General features: G+C 37.5%; 2 protein-coding genes across 2 annotated transcripts; one reads left to right on the forward strand and one right to left on the reverse strand.

Annotated features, from left to right (window-relative positions):
• The first annotated feature begins 69 nt into the window (after nt 1–69).
• LOC135684379 (uncharacterized) lies at nt 70–12878 on the forward strand. Its single transcript, XM_065199922.2, has 3 exons — nt 70–1151; nt 9092–9146; nt 10996–12878. Exons 1-3 carry the CDS (start codon nt 217–219, stop codon nt 11176–11178), a joined length of 1173 nt encoding a protein of 390 aa, XP_065055994.1. The 5' UTR covers nt 70–216; the 3' UTR covers nt 11179–12878.
• A 1900-nt stretch (nt 12879–14778) lies between these two features.
• On the reverse strand, nt 14779–15717 carry LOC148957601 (ketohexokinase-like). The gene has a single exon (XM_089115040.1). It carries the CDS (start codon nt 15715–15717, stop codon nt 14779–14781), a length of 939 nt encoding a protein of 312 aa, XP_088971166.1.
• Between the last annotated feature and the right edge of the window lie 6067 nt (nt 15718–21784).

The following is a 21784-nucleotide window of genomic DNA, read 5'->3' on the forward strand; positions in this document are numbered from 1 at the left end:
ATACTGTGTTACTTTTTCATGCCTGAACTCTGAAGTACATCAGTGTGCAAAAGGGTTTTTACCCCCCGGAATCCTGTACGTAGAAGTGCATGCTCGCCGTGAGCCTAACCTACCCAATGTGGCGGACGAAATACTTGAAAGGAAAGGGAGGCGTGTGAATAATATCCAGCTTCAGTTCAGGTGAAATAGTTATGGATACGATTTGGAGAAAGCCTTATGGATAATACAGGTTTATTCGCATCAAAGTACTTCGTGAAATGCCTACTCTTTCTTGAAAGGCAGCTTCGAAAAAGGAGGCACAAGTTGTCAATGGCGAACCCGGTCGACAAACTGCACCTGAGAGAATCTGCTTTTCAAACATCTTCAAGTAATGAACCACTTTTATTTGGGTCAGTTGGAAGTGGGCAAAGTAATGCGCAAGTATTACAGGATAGAGGGGATATGTATACCGAAGCGAAGGTTGCTAATGGTCCTGAGGGAAGTAGGCCTAAGAAGAGCCTTTTCGAAATTACCAATGTTGAGAATACGGACAACAGAGGGGACAGTGTCGGTAATGAAATTGAAGATTTAGAATTGGACGAAACTTTGTCAGAGATCCATGAAGTGTCGAGTCCAACGGAGTTGACAGACACAAGTCGTCTTTCCTTGACTCCCGAAGAATCGGTTGGGGACATTGGGGAAAGGATCCCTGCCGCTAATGCAAACGGAAGTGAAGCAACACAAATTCAATCTAGCAGTGTAAGCCAAACATCTAGATTTAAAATTGTAAAAGTTGCCAGGGCTGAACCTTATAAAAGAGGTAGATGGGCATGTCAGGAATTTATGTCGGAAAGTAAATTAGATCGAAATGTATCTGAACCCAGAATATCTTTAGGAGGAAACAACTCTATAAACCCTCAGGTATCTGAAAGTAGAGAGCATTTTAGTCAAAGTCTTGTCTTCAGTAAGCAAGAAAACATAAAACAAGGAACGGACCAATATGTACCTGTAGAACTTAGTCAAAATGGAAGTCATAACAAAGTATCGAAAAATCCGAATCCTGAAAGTGTGCTGGATAACAGAGAAGAACTAAGTGGCCTAGCTACTGGCCCAGGAGCTGTTCTAGCTGAGTTGGAGACACGTGCTGACACTCTCAGGGAATTTGCCCAAAGGTAAGTTTCCTCTACCATTTTTCAAATCGTATATATCTGTATTTGTGAACCATGCTATTCATGGTTACATTATCTGTTTAATTTCAATTCCAGCAAGTTTAATTCCAGCAAGTAATCTGGTCTAAAAAAGAAAATTATTACTCTCTCCAACACCCTGACAAATTCTTCTTAAAAGCAACAAAAACATGCTCATCAAACATTGTTTATATGTTGTTCACAGAAGGTATGCAACACACTAGTTGGTAAACAGGTTCAAGCAATTTTTAACTCAGTACCTTTCAATGGTGAAAAGACCTGTTTTGATATGTGTTTCAGAAGAGAGGGAACTTAAACATTTTCAAGGGCAATATCTTTACATCCCCTCTGCAACCCTGGAAATGAACTACAGATATTTTTTATAAGAAATTAAGGTCCGGTGCTGGTAGGCAGTTTCTTATATTTTCTGGCCATTTTGCTATCAAAAGTTTCTTATATGTTTTTTAAGTTTCTTAGGTAATGAATTTTTTAAACATGCTTCCAAGGTAAAGTAAATAGTTCACTCACATTCATCAGAGATAAACTAACAAAGTGATCAAGGAATTTTGTTTTCCTAGAATGACTAACTCTGTTGAGATCTGTAACAGTCAAGTTCATTGAACTTCATCAATGTCAAGTTGAAGTCAAAACAAATTTTTAAATGGAAACTCCTAGAGTGTGAAATTTACTGAGAATGAATGCAAACTGCATATGGAGTGTAGTGTTGCAATATACAGCAATGTTCAATGTCAAGACTGTTTCAATTGTCAACTCGGAAAATTAAAACTGCAAATTATAAAGATTTCTTAGCTTTTTTCAGTTTGGGTTGGGTTGTTTCTTAATTTTGTAAAAAATTGAGCCTACCATTTCTAATAACCTGTTTCTTATAAAAAATGAGCGTATTTATATGTAATTACAATTGATGAAGTATCATTGTTTATTGCTTGATGCCATATAGACAGACCTGTCTTCTGAGTATGGCAGATGCACAAATAAGGTCAGTGTAGTGCTGCACACCAAAAAATTACATTGCACAGTGTACATCAAATTTACCATATCTGTTATGTAAAATATCTGTTTGAATTCCATTTGAATGTCACAAAGATATTTTCATGTAGAAATTGTGCAAAAATTGGTTGTGCTTACCTGATATCTTTCAGAGAACTGACATACACTGCATACAAGTCACTTTATGTTGTAAGACAATCTAACTCAGAACTCTGAGTTTCAGATTTGATGCAACCATCATACCTCTTTTGAGCATTTGTAAAATGCATTGTTTAGAAACTCTTGTTGTAACCCTCATGCTTAATTTTCAGTTGGGTTAATGCACAAGTTTCAGTAGGTCTTAAATTTTTCAGGAAATCTATTTGACCAATGTTGCATGCCTAGTTTTAGTTTGCCATTAAAATCAACACCATTGACTTACAAATATTTATCATGGTTATGTCTGTTTCATTGATGGATGACACATTGTGATGCAATGAAAATCTTCACTTGAAATTCATTCCATGCAAATTCCATGTTTTTTATTGAATATGGAAGGTTGTATGAATCACATTTTACATATTAACTCAAGAAAACCCATAATTTTCCAGTATACATTTTCTGGCCTGATTTCTACCTCAACAAGGTAGGAATTGAGATTATAATTCCTTGGGAAGCTTGGTGTCAAATTTATGCAAAATACTATTGATTTCTAAGTAGAAACAGCACCCTTCATGCCAAAATTGTCCATAAAAAATAAGAATAGGACATGTTTAGGGCTCAAAAGTAGCTACTGTGATAAATAATCAGAAGTAATTTTGACCCTGTCAGTATATATGTCAGTCCTTTATAAAAGAATGGAAAAAATAGCTCCTATATGAAACTAGCCTGTGCTACTTTTTTGAGTAACCTTGAGCTTCAGTGATCAACTCTCACTTCAAAACACCATTCCTGCAAGGGTCGATAGCTTCATTTTAATGTGAAGTGGCTTGATCACCCATGCAGCTTAACTACTTGAAGTTTATTTGAAGATAGTATTCATCAATGAACATATAATTTTTGCCAATTTAAGCTTAAAATGATAAAAACAGTTAGGCTGGTGAAGAATGCTCTTTAGACCAGACTAATTTTGAGGTAGTTACCACCTGAAAACAGGTACTTCAGAACTTCATCTTGTGTAAACTCACATCAAATGGGGTTCAAATACTCTTCTTTCTGAACTTTGGCGATGTTCCTATCCATTTTTTCAACATCTGTGAAGGATGAAGTGACTTGTGCATAGCTGATGCATTGGTCAAATTGGCCAACAATCTGTGCTTTTGGCCTGTTCTGCTCGATTTAATGTCCATGTCGATACTGTAGACCTATCTGATGCAAAACCCTATTTACGAATGGCCTTGACTGCATTATAAGTTGAGGACGTCCATCAACACATCTCACGCATAGTTATGTTACATTGAAATATACATAAAACCATTTTGATAGCCAGCATAAGAAATTCTATAATTTAAAAGGAACCAACCATTGAAGTTGTTGAAACACGCATAACAGCATTTTTGGGATTTATTGCAACAAAGAGTCAATGCCTCCTTATAATGTCAGGGTAAATGGTGATCAGGTGACCGGTTTGAATTACAAAAAGGGAACGTTTTCAACTGAATGTACTCAAAAATGGTCTTACTTGCTGTTTTGAACTGTAACTTATGTTGTATCCAAAATGGAAATTTCCCATTTTCTCCTCGGCAGAGGCATTACCTCTGAGTGCTAACTTTTCACCCCAGTTTTCCCCCCTTAGGTCCCAGCAGATCGCCGTTCACCATCTCTTTTCTGAACCCCTACATTGGTGGGTACTTTAAAAGAACCACAGCAATTTATCCGCTTTCAGGTGGTACCTACCTCAAAATTAACCTCGTCTACTTCCTGTATTCCATGATGAAAAACTTCTAAGGAAATTTTTACAGGAAAGTCTTTAGCTCAGAATCAAGACCAGTTTGTCAAAGAAAAGTTCTTAAAGAGGCAGCCTGTCTTATCTTACAGATATATTGAAATACAAGAGGGTGTCAAAAGGCTTGCAAGGATGAAGAAAATGTTTTTTCCTTATGCATTTACCTATATTTGTTATTGTGCTGTATTGGACAAGGAATATTTCCATCAGAAAAAAATTGATTATGGCTGTTATTGTTGTACTTTTCTTTACTTCACTAAAATTCTTTCATCGATTTTTCCATCTTTTTCAACTTTGCTTTTAGAAAGCTCCAACCAAACATTTCAAAGAGCCAGTTGTTCCTTTTTATGTATATTTTAGTCAGAGGTGTATTTTGTTTGCGTCCCTTGACTTGCTAGCCAAGAAATGAAAATTAATGGATATGCAGAACCACAGTTTATAATTGCTTAATGCAGCAACATTTTAACATGTTCTCTTCAAGTTGCTCTTTGCTTTAAGAAGTCTAGGAAGCCCTAGACCTCTGACGTTTCATTGTTACCCATATTCTCTTTTGAGAAGCCCATATCTCTGTTTGATTTTCTTTATCTTTGTCAGATATATAAGGGTGTTCATAAAATTTGAGGTTGAAACTAGTGGTTAGTATTTGGTATGTATACAAATGATAATATTTTACTTAAAAAAAGATCACTTTGTTTAGCTGCAGAATTGTTAGTATAGACCTTCTGCATCAACTTATCTTTACAAGCTTTAATCGAAAAAGTTGCTGGTGGCATTAGTGTTGTTTATTCTTTGATTCTAACAACTTTCTGTGAGACCATTTTAGAGATAACTGCTTTTTACACCCTGTTTTCCAATATTTTTTCTCTGGAATCTTACCTGGAAAATTATTTCTGAAGTACAGCCTATCAATTTCTGCCCATATTCTGCATTCGTTCTCTTCCTTTGCAATAAAGTAATTAAATTTCTGCATTGAAATGCTATGGCATGTGTGTTATTTTTTAATTATATTTTATAACATTTGCACTCATTGTAGCCTGATCTTAGAGGCAAGGGCTGCAGCTGACCAGACCAGTGAAAAACCAGATGCTTCCGGACTTTGTTGACAACTTATTGATCTTGCGAATTGTCTGCAACGATGTAAACATGGCCTTCAACTGTCTCTTGTTGTAGAATGAATCATATTTTATAAGGATCTTCTGTTCAGTCCAGTTTTATTGATTCATCTTATCTATTGCATTGTCACTAGAACTTTACAAAGTCATGTTTTTTCAGGCCCACATCATGTTTTGGCATTCCTGTACCTTTTTTAAAGGCAATCTGTCACGACGTTGATTATCTAAGGACAAAGGGAATTTTTTATTGTTTCCAGTCCCCCTTTAATTTACCGCATTGTAAAAAATATGACGGAGCGCTGGAATCGTGTTTAGACTATTGTTCCAGCTATTGTTCTCGTTAACCAATCCACAACGAGACAGATTGCCTTTAAGCACAGATTTTCTCCATGATATGAGATGTTATGTTGTTTAAGCAATGATAAGTTGCATATGGTATTATCTGGATACCTGTGACGAAGATAAAATAATATCTATTATCTCGCTGAAATTAATTTGATTTTATTCAGTGAATGATATCCTTGAAATACAAGCCCTTGGATGCAAGATAAGATGCTTTTTATCGCGGAGATTTTACATTCGATACGAATTCCTTTTTGTGAATCTGAATTCCGATTTGTAAAGCTGGAACTCTGTTTAAAGGCTAAGATTTATAATCTAAGATTCTCAATTCCAATTGGTTATTCAACCTTTGACGGGTCATTCCACTCGTTTTCCCTGCGAATCCTTGTTGTAAATCGCCCCTCATATTGGTTAAGTATATGTGAAGACAGCCTCCAACACGGGCTTTCAAGATTATTTGCTAGAGCAGATTTGTTGATGACTACGTTGCATTTAGTTCTTGAAATTGCCTTTTCCATGTCATATTGCATGCACATCGAAAAGGTTGGGTAGTTCAAACTGTCAGAAATGAAACTTTATCAAACAACGACTTCTCTTCTAAAAGGTTGGCGATCCTTCTTGCTTTCCCTATTATCATATACATAGCCATCATATACATATCATATATATTATCATAATAGTTTTGCGATCATTATTTAATCTTTAGTCTTCCTCTGATAATGGATATGATGAAATCTTTTCATAAACGCTGACAACTTTTATCTACAAACTTTTCTTGCTTTCTGTCTTTGTACAGCACTTATCTTATTGAAGATAACGTGACGCCCCACGTTTCTTTTGGTGGGTTCTTTCAAAAGACCAGTCTAATTCTAGTAAAAAGTCTTTCATTTTTCTTGGTTGCTTGGAGTGTTCCCGCAGTGGGTCTCATTTTTTTCGATAGCCAAACTTCATTCTGGAGACTGATCTCCACGCTACCACCCGAAGAACCCACTGACCAGCCAGCAGATGGCTCGGATATAGCCCGGCAGTTTTCGACAAATACAAAGCCTTTGGGCAGCTCAGGCTCTACGGGCCCACTGTTGTTGAACATATTCGTATGCAAGCTCATTCAACTTGTTGCACAAACATGATGGGTCCAAAAGGAAGCATGTTGAAACCGGCATGCGACCTGTTCCAATTTTCATTTTGCAACCTACAATAACCTGCGACTGATTTAGGGTCAAGATGCCATTTTCAGGTGAAGTTGGATTAGGTTGCACTTCACTGGCCGATGAGAATACCATTTGATTCATGTGCTGTTTCTTACTGCATCTTGAAAGAAAAGTTAAAATGGCGAAGTCGGTTTAGTCTAAATAGTCATCCGAGGCAGAACACAAGCTGGTTGAAAAAGAGGCAAAGCACACCTTGAGAGATTCATATGCCTCATAATGCAAAATCAGATGATTATAAAAACAGGAACCATGTGCACAGAATTTTTGTAGCATGTTGTATCCTTCAATACTAACTTTCTGAGAAGGGATTAAAAGCTCCTAATTGATTACGTCATGCGATCCAATGCTTCACCAACAATCCCCAGTTTTCCACTGCGTTCGTCTATCTATACCGTCCCTTAAAAAGCAAAATCAAAAACATTGAAGCTGCTGCTAAATAGCCAGCGCATGCCTACATTTTGTTTGACTTTCCACTGGATCCCAAGGCTAGTAATTTGAAGCAACCTATTCACGTCAGTCCTCCGAATTTCGCCTTGCAAACGAAGTAAAGAATGCAGGGACCGCGAAATATATTACATATTGTGGGAGGGGGGTGGTAAGCGTTTTTTGGGGGTATAAGAATGCTAAAAATTAAGTGTTAGCTCCTATGTTTTGATCCCACCTGTGGTCTAGGCACGTAGTCCATGTTACAATAGCTTTTCCACGTTTTATTGATTTTAAGGCTCTCATCTGTGATAAACCTCTTTTGGTATGTAACTCTGATACAAAGATCTAAGTGTGTATAAAATTCAGTTACATTAAAAGACTATTTGACCTTCACCAGCATGTACTTAAGTTAAATCAAGCAAAATTCTGCATCCTTGTTTTGTCAAAAGAATTTACTTCTTATTAGACACACCCAGATTAATTGTATTAACATAAGTAATCAACTTGAGCCATATTCTAATACCTTCCCAGCTGAAGATAAGGATTTTTTTCTCAAATAGCCGTAACTTATCTTGCAGAAGAATTGGTCTTTGCCTGCTATAAGTAAAGTAGTGAGCGAAACTTGGATTTATACTGCATTATGAAGAGATCCCGCCCGATAGACTGTTTAAGTACGATCGGGCCAAAGGTACTGACACTTGCATGCGTAACCACTGTTCTCTGTAGTGATTGAACTGCGAACGGCTAGATTGGAGCGAGCCAGAGAGGTGATCGCATTTGTCTCGAGAAGTCGTATGTTGCGATCTTTTTGTCTTTTATTTTTGTTTCCTTTTATTTTGCAAAAGTTATAGAACTAACGATGTGTCAAGCTTCTCCTAACAATTAAGTTTGAGTTTGATTATTTTAAAACGAGCACGCAGAAACAGTAATTTGCAACATGAATGGATTTGTTTACTCTTCTGGAGAAAAGAATTTACCTTCGTAGGTCAATTTTATTTTTGCGCATTATTTTGTGTTGTTTCTTGTCGTTCTATAACCCGTAGACTGATTTACATGCTTAACATATATTCACATATGAAAGTATCATAGCACGCACTTTGGCCAATCAATTGTTAGGTCAACTTTGATCCTAGTAGTTCCTCCTGATGGAATCGGTTTAGTTGGTCCTGAAGTTATCACATGCTCTTTGTCGTTTAGAACGCCTAGTAAGCGTTTCTTAATGACCTTGAAAGCGAATTGCTATATCATTTATTGATGTTTTTGCCAATTTTTATTTATTTATTTATTTATTTATTTATTTATTTATTTATTTATTCATTTATTTATTTATTTATTTGCATTCCAATTATTTTCAAATCCTATCCTCAACCGCACGATTTCACATCCAGTAGAATCATCCGTTTCTAAAACACCCGTCCAGGGCGACACTCCAAGATGTTTTGGATAGCTTCGTATCAAAGTGCTGAGCAGCCCCAGCCGTATTCCTTTGGCTGCCAGGCATTTTGAACTGCGTCACTCTAGTATCAAGGTCTTCAGGGGGGGATTATCAACGAGGTGTTTGATTTTGCATACAATTTTGCATCAACGAGATGTTTGTTTTTTTCCAACTCTTAAGTGCTACATCTTCCTCTATAAAAGATTTTTCTTGTTTGCTATGAATCTGCAGTTTTTTACATTTGAACTGCAAAAAGAGTTTTCTTCAATTTATGTTAACAAACAATGGAATACCATTACACAACGTAGTGATGAACGATATATGAAAAAGCTTTTGCCGGTTGACACACACTCTAGTTGCAAGTTTGAATTTCACGCTTAACTTGAACATCAGATAACAATGATAAACGACATATGTATATTTTTTCTGATTAAAGGTTTCTTTCAAAGTCTCTCATTTTGTTTCAGCAATCAAAAAAGAGGAGCGTCTGCAACCGCACCATTGTCTATCCAAGAAGCATTGGTAAGAAACACTCTTGAGCTTCCTTTTAATTAACGTGAACAACACTGTGACGTGGAACTGTCGCATCATAAGTTGCATTTCGTTTCAAGGGTGTCCCTGTCCTTTGCAGCGAGTTAGCCTATCTCGTGTCCAGGGGGAGAGACAAAAAAAGGCAATAATTGCTTTAAGAACAGGCCTCTCGTATGATTCGGGTCAGCTGATACTGCAACATGTTCATTTAGCCTTCTCCCTTTCAAGCACTTCCCCTCTGTATTAAGCCCCCCTCTCTATCAAGCCCTATCACCGATCTTTTACAAGAACTACTATCAAGGAGAATGAAACAACTTGAAGGCCGCTATAATATTTGCTGCGTTTTTTGACAAACCTTCAATGTGTTATAAAACCGAAGCTTTCTTCTTTATGTCGACCTCTAACGTCTCAATCAGCTTTCGATTTTAGCAAAGTGCCGTTTATATTCCTGGACTAGTTCATTTTCAAGCCTCCCTGAAAGATGTGGCTGTCTCTCTTTTACCTATTGCTCGTCTTACCCTCTAGAACCTCAAGTTAATACACGTGACAAAAGTATTAGGACGATTGCCTCTAAGCTAATGTGGTTAACCCTTTGCTCAAAAAACAACATAGAAATTCGGTGGGACATAATGAGATTGCTGGTTAAGATTCTCGATCGCTATTTTTCCCAATTGTAAAAATAAACATAAATTTGATAATTTGTAGAAAATATAAACTTTTTAGACAAATACAATTTGTTTTAATATACATTTTGTCGGATGACCACCAGGAATCTAGGCAGCCGCCATTTGCACTGGAACTCACTGAAATAATTTTGAAACAAAATATCTTCGGATACAGGAGCAAATCTCAAGAAAATTTTAAAAGAGCTTATTTTTGGTCTCAAAAGATTCTATTTCTTGGATACTTTTTATGAAAACCAGTTGTTTTCAATTACATCAAGGCTTTGACTTTAACGGGGTTATTGAAAGACCATGATGTTATTGTTTTGGAAATTTTTGTCATAATTGCAGCATAACTAGGTTCATTGTCCTACTTAAAAATAAATGGTCTTTGAAAATAATCATTACTTGTTTCTGTACTTGCCTGGGGGCTTTCCACAAATAATTGGACAAAATACTCAGCATTGATTGACTTCGCTCATAACGCCAGCTTGCCGACGCCATTAGGCCCAAGCAGTTGTGGCCTACCATTCTTTGACTTTTAGTCGGCTTTGTTAACTTATTGTACTTGTAAATAATATGCGTTGTAGACTTGCTGGAACCAAACTTTATTGCAGTTTCAGCAAACAAATGACACGCTAAAACCAATTTTTTTTATTGCTGCGCGTTCTCTTTCTGGTCGTTTTTGTATTTTCGGCATTGAAAATAAAACATTGATATTTTCCATTTCTCTTTGACATTTTATGATCTTTCTTTCATAGAAAGGAAGGAAATAAATTGAATTTGTTAGGAATTGCATTTTTGCTGACGCCACTTCTAGAATCCCGCCAAAACGTAGGATTTGTTCAATCAGTGTTAGAATGCTAGTTTTGGAGTCGCCATTTTGTTATACATCGTTCTAATACTTTTGTCACGTAAGTGTATATCCTGCCGGATGCCAAAAAGCCGGAGTATAGCATGTCATTTGCAGCATGACAATGCATGAGTACTACTGCTATTTCTGGAAGCTACTTGATTGCCTAACGAATTAAAAACTCTTCCGAAATCTAAGCGTTTTTTGTTCCTTGCAGCCTATCTACTATTCTCCTTGTGCTAATAAATGTTCTACCCGACTCTACGTCCTGAAGCTTTTTTAACAGTTTTTGCATTGAAGAGACTGACTTTGTTCTCAATTTCAGACGCAAATCACAACCATCCAATCGACTCTTGAAAGTGTTGTGGAGACATTGAAGGATGTAGAGACACTAAAAGAGACTGTATCAACATGGACTGACGAAAATCAACGGCTGAAAGAAGAAAACGAGCGTCTAAAGCGGTTGTTACAGCAAGATAAGGATAGTGAAACCAAAGATTCATCATAGCATAGGTGAATGTCAAGCGCAACAAAATTGTAAACAAATATCAGCATTGTATTATTGTGGGTGGCGATGTATTTAACTCAGTTATGTAAACGCTGAAATTGAAACTAGAGTCAGTGTACCGTTTCATATAGCCCACATATTGTAATATGGTACCTAAGCATTCCTGACTGGTTTGCTCCAATGCGGCATAGGAACTTGTCGCAATGCCAATTACACACGAAGACCTGTGTCTCAATGGTTAATCTAGTATTTTGTCCGTTCATGATTCATTGGTCAGGTCTATAATATTTCAAAAAGGCCTTGGGAAATTTTATTGCTATTATCAAGCATTTCTGTTGGTTTTACAACTTTTTAACCTTTTTTGAAATGCTTGATGATCCAAATTAAGACAAAAACTATTTCAGTCCACGTTATTATTTCTGCCATGAGACATGAAACCAAATCTTTCTTGGGGTCATTTGTTTCATTCAGACATTTTATCTGATGTCAGTTTTAGGCATCATTTCTATTTTAGACATCGCCGCATTTCTATTCAAGAATCAGCACGAGATTGTTTTGCCAAGCAAACCAGTCAGTGAACTGTCAGCCTCGTACGCAGGTCTGTTCGTTGATTGCCGTGCTTTCGTGTTTATCGCTGTCTCTGTAAATTTTCTTGCCTGAATGCATTCATTCTCGAGTTTGGATGATAGATTTTCAACAGAGATTTAAGATGTAGAATCATAGTGGAATTACATTTTGAATTTAACTGCTAGTTGTAGCCAAGTATTTTGAAGCACAATTTTTGAAATTTAATTTAATTCTGTCTTTCTCTGTTTGCCTACAAATAACCGTTTGTTTTTCGAAAAGTATTCGTTAATTACCCTTAAAAGTGATATTTTGTTGCACCATGTTCAGTTTATGTGAATTTGATTTAAAACGCTTATAATCCGAAACACGCAGTTTAAAATCTCTAATTTGACCAGAATTCCAATTTTATTTTCTCTGAAATGCTGTAAAGATACGCCTTACCATAAGATCATCAACGAGTGCTCATCCACTTGCTAACTGTGTTTCATTCACAAAGAAACATGAACTTCATAAAATGGCATAACTACCAGTCTCCAAACCACTACATTTAACCTCATTTCCAAACTGCCTTAATTGGCTTTACTTCTACGTTTTCTTCGCAAAATTTCATTTTATAACGTGACGTCCGCCCCCCTCACCGTCTATATGTCAATCATTCTTTATTCCCCGCTCATACTAGCGCGTAAAACGCTTAAATGGGAGGAGTGACTCTCAGACCCCATAACAGGGTTTCGTTTTGAATTATATTCCCTGGAGGCCTTTGTTTTAGTGGTCTGATGTCTCGAGGTATTTGCTGGCGTTTCCTTACCGTATAATGGTTAACTGCATAATTATTGTTCATTTCTCGGTCGTATGAATTATATATATAAATATATATAAATTTGTTGTTAATCCTGTTTATAAGCCGTCACTGGTTTGTTTTCCAAGCAAGAATTGATGAAACTGATTGTTTTATCAATAAACTATCCATTCATTCGTCGGCATATATGTCTGTGAAAATAGTGTTTTTATACCCACACCTGTAGGCCATGTTCATTAGGCATGATTTAGGTAAGCCATTTCCAGTCTGCCAACGCAGTGCATGCGATAATTCCAACGCTTCTCTATGATAATTTTTTGACATCTTGAATTTATTTTTCTTCATCTTGTTTGCTGTTTTCTTAAAGTGTTGGGTCTGGGACTTTCAAGTGCATTGAGATGTTCAGGGGCCGGCCTGCTGAGGGGGTGCAGGGGGATTACCCCATGACCTGAGCTGTAAGGTACTCCAAATCACTGTTCTGATGACCTTATCTCAGAATCAATCGTTTTTTTTGCCCCAGGCTCCAGAAAAGCCACCAGCAAGACTGTTTAGGGGTACAACAACGGGACTGGAGGGTTCCTTGACCACCTATCATGTTCATGCTTGCTGTCATGCAAGTCTTCAAAGAGAATTGATGAACTTGAGTTCACTATCTGTTATTTTGCTAATGATAATTTCAATTCCATTTAATTTACATTGAAGTTTGGCTGTATCAATGGACATAGTTGTATGGAATGTCTGGTAACAAAGATCAGTTTCAGAATGATTGGTTGTTTATTTGTAGATGTATATTTGTTTATTCCCTTTTTTAGACACTTTGGATGTTTTCCAAATAAAGGGAAGTATGTAAACCTGTTGCCCGTGGCAGAAAAAAAATTAAGCCCTTCCCTGGTCAATGCGCAAAAACTTTAAACCCCCAAAAAGCAATTAAAAGATGTGGCCTGGATTCAATAATATCAATACTTTCAAATGCATTGAGACACTTTTCTGGTATCTGCAGGGTTGGAGTTCACCTACACACATTGCAGATAGTGGCGGTTCTAGGGACTGTGGGGCCTCTTTTGGCTACCATAAGCACAAGCCCTGGGGCCCTGGACCCCCCCCCCCCTTAAAACTGCCACTGATTGCAGATGATGTATAATAGATAATTGGCAATCAACCTTTTTCTCAAAGCCCTTCCAAAGGGCACCACCATGAAAATCCTAATTTTTGATAAAAGAAGGTAAAAGAACACTATGAAATACCGCTAAAACAAATTAGTTACATATGTTGCAAATAGAAAAAACCAAAAGACCTATATTCCACAGTTGTATATATACCTTACTTTATTCAGCACTAGCTAACACCTTAATTCTGGTTTTTTGAATTTCAAGGTTTATCTGTTTGACCGGTTTCATATTCATATTTCATTTTGCTTTTAAAATCTAAATTTGTTTTGTCAACCTGATTTCAGTTTACTTCCCTGGTAGCATCAATTTCTGCAGAGATGAGCAGCAAGAAGTCCCTCAAAAATGAACTCTTTGTGATATCCTTGTTGCATAAATGTCAGTCTTAACATGTTAAATCAAATGTATTTTGCAAATATTTTTCTACTTTCCCTTTCCAAATGTTACTATGACAGAAGAACAAAAACAAAAAGGTGTCTACCCTACCCGAAAGGAAACTCTGTTCTGGTCTATTATTACCTTGTAGGACACATTATGGCACCATCAGTTCAAATAACAAATAAATCAAACTCCATGGTATTTAACTAGACGGTTTTATAAAGGTCAAAATGTCTATGTATTTCAATAAAGCATAAAAACCCCTATCATTCCTTTCTCTTTCAAATACCACCTTTTACAGTGCTAGGCATTAATTCAAATTGCATAATTAGTGGCCTTTTTTTCAAAATATCAAGGGAGGCTGACACTAAAGACATAATTTCACCACCAATGATGGTTACTCTAAGGTTTTGCAGCATACAAACAAATGCCCTTTTGGTGTTTGATGTTTTTAGCAATCTACTTGATCGCTAATTCACAGTACCACAATTAATCAAATTGCAAACTAATTGCTCCCTCGACAAAATATAATACATTGATTACAATAATCAAAGTCAAATTTGACGTTCATCAGTTTTGATAGAATTTTGATAGAAAATTTTTGAAATTCGTAATTTGAAATTCATAATTGTCTTTATGGTTTTCTCAATCTAGCAGCCTGCAACAAACTTGTAGAGAGAGTGCACCAGATCAGATCAGGTCTTTAAATCCATATTGTCCACATTTCTTGCCAGCAAGTTGACAGCCAAAGACTAAAGCTTCACCTACTGAGCTGCCTGTAGACATGGAAAAGATAATTCCAGCTATGAATGTATCCCCTGCACCAAGTGTATCAATGACATTCACAGGAGGAAAAGAGTCAGAGTGAAAGGTGTTCCCAAACTCATCAATTGCAGATGCCCCACTTTCACCCCACTGGCAAATCACAGTCAAATCATGATTCAATGAAAGTTTATTTTTAGCATTCAGAATGGCATCCTTTGCGTCGCTGAAACCTAATCGTTTTGCAAAATCTTTGCTTATAAATAAAACATCTGCAGCTTCTGCAATACCAGATGAAATAAGAAAATCATGTCTTTGCGGCTTTTCAAACTCGATTGATATCTTAAAACTCAACCCTCGATCCTTTCTAATTCTTACTGCCTCGTGAACCATGTCTTTTAAATGGGGGAAACCCCTCCCCTCAAAATGCACCCAACTGTACCCAGATGCGAAGTCAATCATTTTAAAGTGTTCGAGGGTCAACTCAGGCATGTCATTCCTTCCATGGAGAATAGTTCTCGAACCTGTAGATTTTGAAACTATACAACAAGATGTTGGGAATCCACTACTTTTAAGAGCGACACAGTGCTTGGTAACCACATTGCTATTATCTAGGGAGTTTTTTGCGAAATCGGACATTGCATTGTCCACAGCGAAAGCACTGAACAGATGGGCCTCGAGGCCTAACTGAGCCAGCACCTCAGATGTATTGGCTGCATTTCCACCTTTCTGCCAATATTGGTTCAGCACTCGAACATCCTCGTCCTCTTCTGGGAAAGTCTGACAAATGTTTACTATATCTAATGTCGTTAGCCCAAAAACCAAAGCAGCCTTCATGCTCCCTCCTGTTCTTGTAGCTGCTGCCATGATTGTCACACTAACGGACACGAGGCTGCCACTCCCCCAAAACAAAAACCATAGAACAGGGTGGGCGAAGCCACGAGGCAAGGACCATTCTCCTTCTTTTCTGAAGTGTCAAATTTTCTGGGCAAAGTTAGAAAGAAAAGTTGTCTGACTTGCATTTCAATATTCTTTTATAATCTTTCCTTATCATTGTCGTTACCGTTCAAATTTTCATTTCTGTCAAGTCTTACAACTTTTCATTTCAGTACCAGTGGTTACTACGACTGCTTACCCACTCACTGAGGCTCTGGCACCCAGGCTAACGATTTTTGTGTAAGTCTTGCGTAGTTTCCGTGATTTTCATGTCTTGCTATGCGTTTTTATCATTTGTTTGTTTAAATTAAGCAATATAAAGTATTTCGACCTCGTCATAATGAAATTCACCAGAGCGAACTTTCTGGCGCGCTTATCGTTTTTCTATGACCTCAACCTGCTTCAATTTTCAGTTATTAACCGACAAACTGTCAATTGGTTACAAATGAAGAAAACATCAGCTGACGAAGGAAAGTAAACTGCTAGAAATAAAATTTTGAATGTTTTGAAATACCAAGAATCGGCAGATTTGTTCTCTGAAAGTATTGTCGGGAAAGCTTCGAAGCCTGAGTTTATTGACGACCCTGTACGGCCAAGAAAGAGAAGAACTATGAGACATAGTGATAAGAAAAAGCTCGAAAACATTGCCCCGGATTTTCCTTCGATCAGAATCAGGGGCGGTCTGGCCCGGGTGGTAAAGTGGCGATCGCCACCCGGGCCCTGTGTACAAAAAATTTACGGGCCTTTCCGCGTTGGAGAAAATTTTTAACTTAATGTCAAATACTTAATGCCCTAGACTGATTATATTGCGATTTAAGTCCAGTACATGCGCTTCAAACCACCCAAACCCTGGTTTCCGTTATTTCAGCCATGTGTTCAATCTTACGTGTACCCTGGGTCCCAGAGCCACAAAATTTCGAGCGCGTAAACAGAATGCCAAGCAGAGAAGCGAATGAGCGCACTCTTATCTTCTATTTCCGCTCTCTAATTTATGTGGCTCTGAGGCCCAGGGTATCTGACTGTCAGAGACAGTGCTGTGGGAACGAAATCCATATTGAAGGGGGGGGGGCGGCTGCTCATTGTTTTTATTTCCACTTAGTACACTGTTATACAAGACATAAGGCTTAGGCTGCAATTATTGGGAGGGGGCTTCAGTAAATGAAAATAACGTAAAATTCAAAACAGGAAATTCAGAAGAGAGATGACATCACTATCATCTGGTTACAGAGATCTGTATCAGGAAGAGCCTTTTTTCAAGATTTCAAGTTCATAGAATGTCAGAATTGCTGGCATTTGCAAATTGCTACCAGCAGATCCTGAAAACAGATTATCTCAAGGAACAAGCTCCTAGAGAAGAAACATATGGAGAGAAAAACTGTGACTTTCAAGGTGGGGAATCACAAAGAGAGAAAGGACCCCAAAGTCGAAATCGACACCCTTTATCAAAAGGGTAAAAGCTTGCCAACTGTGCATACCCTGCGCATTCATTGGCCAATTTGCTGATTCATTTGCACTTCTTTGAAAAGAGTTGAAACTCTGAGACTTTAAATAAGTTTTGATCTTGATTCTTAACTCTACATGGGATTTTAAAGCCTGTTTACACGAGATGAAAAGGTATGGATCCAATTGGGTCCGAATTTACGAATTAAAGTCGATATACTGTTGCTGTTTAGCGTATTGCTTTATTATCAATTTTTATTGAATCAATCGTATTCTAAGCCACATTTTTAGTGGGTGTGGCTCAATTTTTCCCGCCACGCCCTAAACCGGGCACTTGAGTTTTCTAGCCACCCTGCAATTTTGACGCCAGACCGCCCCTGGTTTTGAAGCTGCTTATATCTTGGCCAAAGAGCTGGATCTCTCTCAGCCCGTCTCTTAATACGGTCTCTCTCGCACATCAAATTCTTGAAGCTTGAGGAAATCCATGGTACATGTGCATGCCCCGTCTTAGCGGTCTTTTTTTCAACAGGGCATGCACATCCAAGACAACGAAAAAGAGATCGTAGAAATTGCTAGCCATCCTATTAGGGTCATCCGATCTACATGACATAGCCATCTCCCAGTCAATATTTCGCAAGTCGTTAAGGAAAGAGTCACGGTCATAATTTTTCAAACTGCGTGACTCTGTCTTAAATTTCACGTCATTGACATGAACTCTAACGTTTAATTTTCTGATACCGTATGTCATATAGTGGTCTGTAATACCGATTTTTACGACCGATACATTACAGAGGTTGTTGGGTCTGTTTGAAGAAAGGTGATATATTAACTAAAAAGTTTTATTAGGCTCTTTATCTTTCTTTAAGTGAGCTTCTGCTAGATGCCCAGAGCATCATAGGGCAACTGATAAATTATTACTGAATGTTTTATCTTCGACAAGATCAAATTACGAAATTTACAGCAATGCTGACATTTACAGGAGATGTTTTGTTTTTGGTTCTGGGAATTTCGATTTGTTTTAAGTTTTGATAAGAGAGTCTTTCCGATGGTTATACAAAAATCACAATACATGAACTCTATATCAAAGTGACGAGGAAAATTCACATTTTGTGATCAAAGCATGAATCTGGGATAGCCGCAAAAAGACATTTTCACAAATCCAAAGATTCAATACTGCACATTTTGGAAATCAATACTGTACGTTTTTAAATTAATACTGAACAAAGTTTGTAATACTGCACACTGAAATAGGCCCTGGAAAGAGCATTATCATTCAAGAAAAGAACATGCACAAATTACATAACAAAATATAGGCAATATTGGAAAAATCCTCTTCCCCCTAAATTATCATCTAATTTACATCATTTATTGATCATTATGACCGTAAAAATTTGTGTGAACCCCCTCCCTCCATCTTTGATTAGGTAATATGTGAACGTTTCCATACCCAAGTGCCAACGCATCGATAATCTTATCCAGATACAACCATTCTGAATGGAAAGAACATAGGATTGTACTCAGTTAATGCTTCAAAAGTGGGACCCTCTCAGCTATTCGATATCAGGCATTTGAAATAATTCGCATTAGTCATAAGTGAAGAAACTAATTTGCGTTAGTCATAAGTCTTGGTTAATCATAGGCGTTTTTGAAGATATCGGAAAACTGTTCAATAAATTGTACAATTATGAGGAATTGGCAAAAAACTGGTGGAAATTTGATAAATCATTGCAACAGTTTTTCTCAATTTAATGGTAAAGCTAACTAAGCTATAAAATCTATGACGCCGAAACAATAACCACGGCGAACTTTATATGTAAACGTTCTTTCGAGTGGTCAATTGATGGTTGTAATCAATTTTAGTTCTGTAACGTTCATAACGTTCGGCAGCAAAACTTTCAAAATTATTCAAGAAAGAGTCAGAGTTGGCAGTTGACTCAATCCGGGCTGACTTACAATTGCGTTTGGAAACCAAGTTTAGACTCACTTTCCATTTAGAATACAAATTGAAGAGAGTTTACCCTGGGTGAACTCAACACAGGTTGAACCCGGGTAGCTTTTTGTAGTGTAAACCGGGCTTTCGATTGGAAATAATTTCACTTGCTTTCATTATTAAGCGTCGGACGAAGAGTTCAAGTGAATTTTGCTCCACTTTTCCGAGCTATTTTGAACATTATTTCTTCCTTCTACTCATATTGTAGTTTTCTAAATGTATTATCAGTCATTCTATCAGTTCAATTTTGCGTAGAGAGAAAATGCTCAATGCATTCTAAACAACAGGTTACAGCATTCAATCTTTTCCTCTCTTGGGTACAGTGAAATTTTAGCTGTAGGTCAGCGCTGTGAGTTTCTACGATCGCAGTAGCTGCCAAAAAAATTCACCATATCTTTAAAACGCGTTCAGATTTGTAAGAGTTATTAGTTTCTATAGACTAAACACCGAAGCAACGAATATCGTAAAGAAATCAGTTTTGTTGATTTTCTTGATTACTTAAATAAAACGTGAATTGAAACTATGGACAAAAATTTGCATAAAAAGAAGCATAAATAAAGGGTATTCCTGGGAATTCGGAGCCTGGAGAAATCCTGAACTAGGCAGACATAAGAAGGTACCTTTCAGAGTTGTTTAATGTTCGCAACTTTTTAAAAATATAATTTCCGCAACTTTAGATCTACAAAATTTTTTTGTAAAAAAAAGTTATGCTCTTTTCCTTTGCTCTACATTTCAAATGAATGTATAATGAAGGTCGGGGGGGGGGGGGGGGAGTGTGAGAAGTGTCTTCATTGGCAATATAATAGAGGGGTTCAGAGAGATGGTGACACAGGGGGACAGGGGGCCTAAAAATCTTTAAATTATAGGTGACATCATTTATGTATGACCCCTGTCATGAATGTCAAATGTCTTGTCTACACTATACTATCGAACTTTGTTTCAGCCTGGGTAGGGGGTAGAGTGAGCCCAAGTAATATTTTCTGTAGTGCGAATACAAAGACTCGGCCCGGGCTGACTCGGCCCGGGCTGACTCGGCCCGGGCTGACTCGGCCCGGGCTGACTCGGCCCGGGCTGACTCGGCCCGGGCTGACTCGGCCCGGGCTGACTCGGCCCGGGCTGACTCGGCCCGGGCTGACTCGGCCCGGGCTGACTCGGCCCGGGCTGACTCGGCCCGGGCTGACTCAGCCCGGGCCGAGTCATTGGTTTTAAACAATGTATTGTAAACGTGAAAGAGGGTTGAGCCCGGTTAGTTTTTCTACTGCGCATGCGTAATAAGGTTGCGAATTGAAAAAGGTGTCAATTTTTTCTTCATCTTTTCGCACAGCTTGTGCTTTCTGTTAGACTCTAAGGTTACGGTAGACGTTTTCTGGATGAAACCATTTTTCGATTTCTTCAACCCTAGAGCCGAACTTTTAAAGCACACAATTATAACTATGTTTGAAACTAGCAGAAGTTTTGAAAATGCAAAGAATTACATGTAAAGGGAAGTTTCCATAACTTCTTTATCAAAACTAGTAGTTGAGGTCTGAAAATCTCTTGACCTGTTAAGCTGATGATCGTTGCTTTGCGGTTGTGGTCGCATGTCTCATTTACAATACCGCATGGCGCATGCATGTTTCCAATGTATGACTGTGTTTATTCAAACAGGCTTATTCATCTTAAAGCTTCAAGTGACTTCACTGCGTTTTACGAGTGTACCTTGCAAGTGCGATCAGTAAAATTTCGTTTCTACGGACTTACAACTCCTCTACATACAGGACGAAAAAGCTATTTTGTACCCAAGGAACTAATCGAATGGCTCAAAAATTTGCACACGGCCAGGACAGATATCAGGTAAGCAAATTGTGTCTCCAATCTGTCTAGCTGGGAATCAGTTTACTGCAAACTATGTCATAATTCAATTAAACTAGGAATAATACTTGAAAAAATTAACGAATTAATAAACGACGTTTTGAGCATAGCCCGTTATCAAATTAGTATATTTATGTCATAATTCATTTTTAAAACCTCATGCAATGTATGACGGAACGAGGAATTATATTGCAAGCAAAACGGGGGCTCGTCCCCGGAAAAAGATTTTAAATCACGCTATTTGGAAATTCAGAAAATGCCGAAATTTAATGTCTTTTTTCACAATTTGCTTTGGGAAGAAGATTCTCAGTCAAATTGACTGTATTTGAAACTCTGAAAGGGTGTCAAAATATTTAGGTGTCAAATGATGTAAAGTGGTTTGCAGATTTTGGCAGTTAGACTAAAGCCCAAAGCCTAAAGCCATTTTTCAGTTAGTGCGCCACTATTTTCTAAAATTTTACAAAGAAAGCAACTTCTCTTTCCAGCGTAGGAGACGAGATTATTTTCGATTAAACATGCAATCTTCTGAAATTTAGCAAAATAATGACTTCATTCTCATCAAACGGTAATTTATGAATTTTTTAAAATATTAGAGCGTTTCTTTGAAAAAATAAAGAGGGACTTTAGCTCCTACTAGCCTAGTATGATGCCCGTACAATTATGCGTAATTATGGACAGGCATTGAACATGTGCTTATAAAACTATTGACTTTTCAGA

Source organism: Rhopilema esculentum, chromosome 21, assembly GCF_057945365.1.
Source record: "Rhopilema esculentum isolate cy_ngs chromosome 21, ASM5794536v1, whole genome shotgun sequence".
NCBI lineage: Eukaryota > Metazoa > Cnidaria > Scyphozoa > Rhizostomeae > Rhizostomatidae > Rhopilema > Rhopilema esculentum.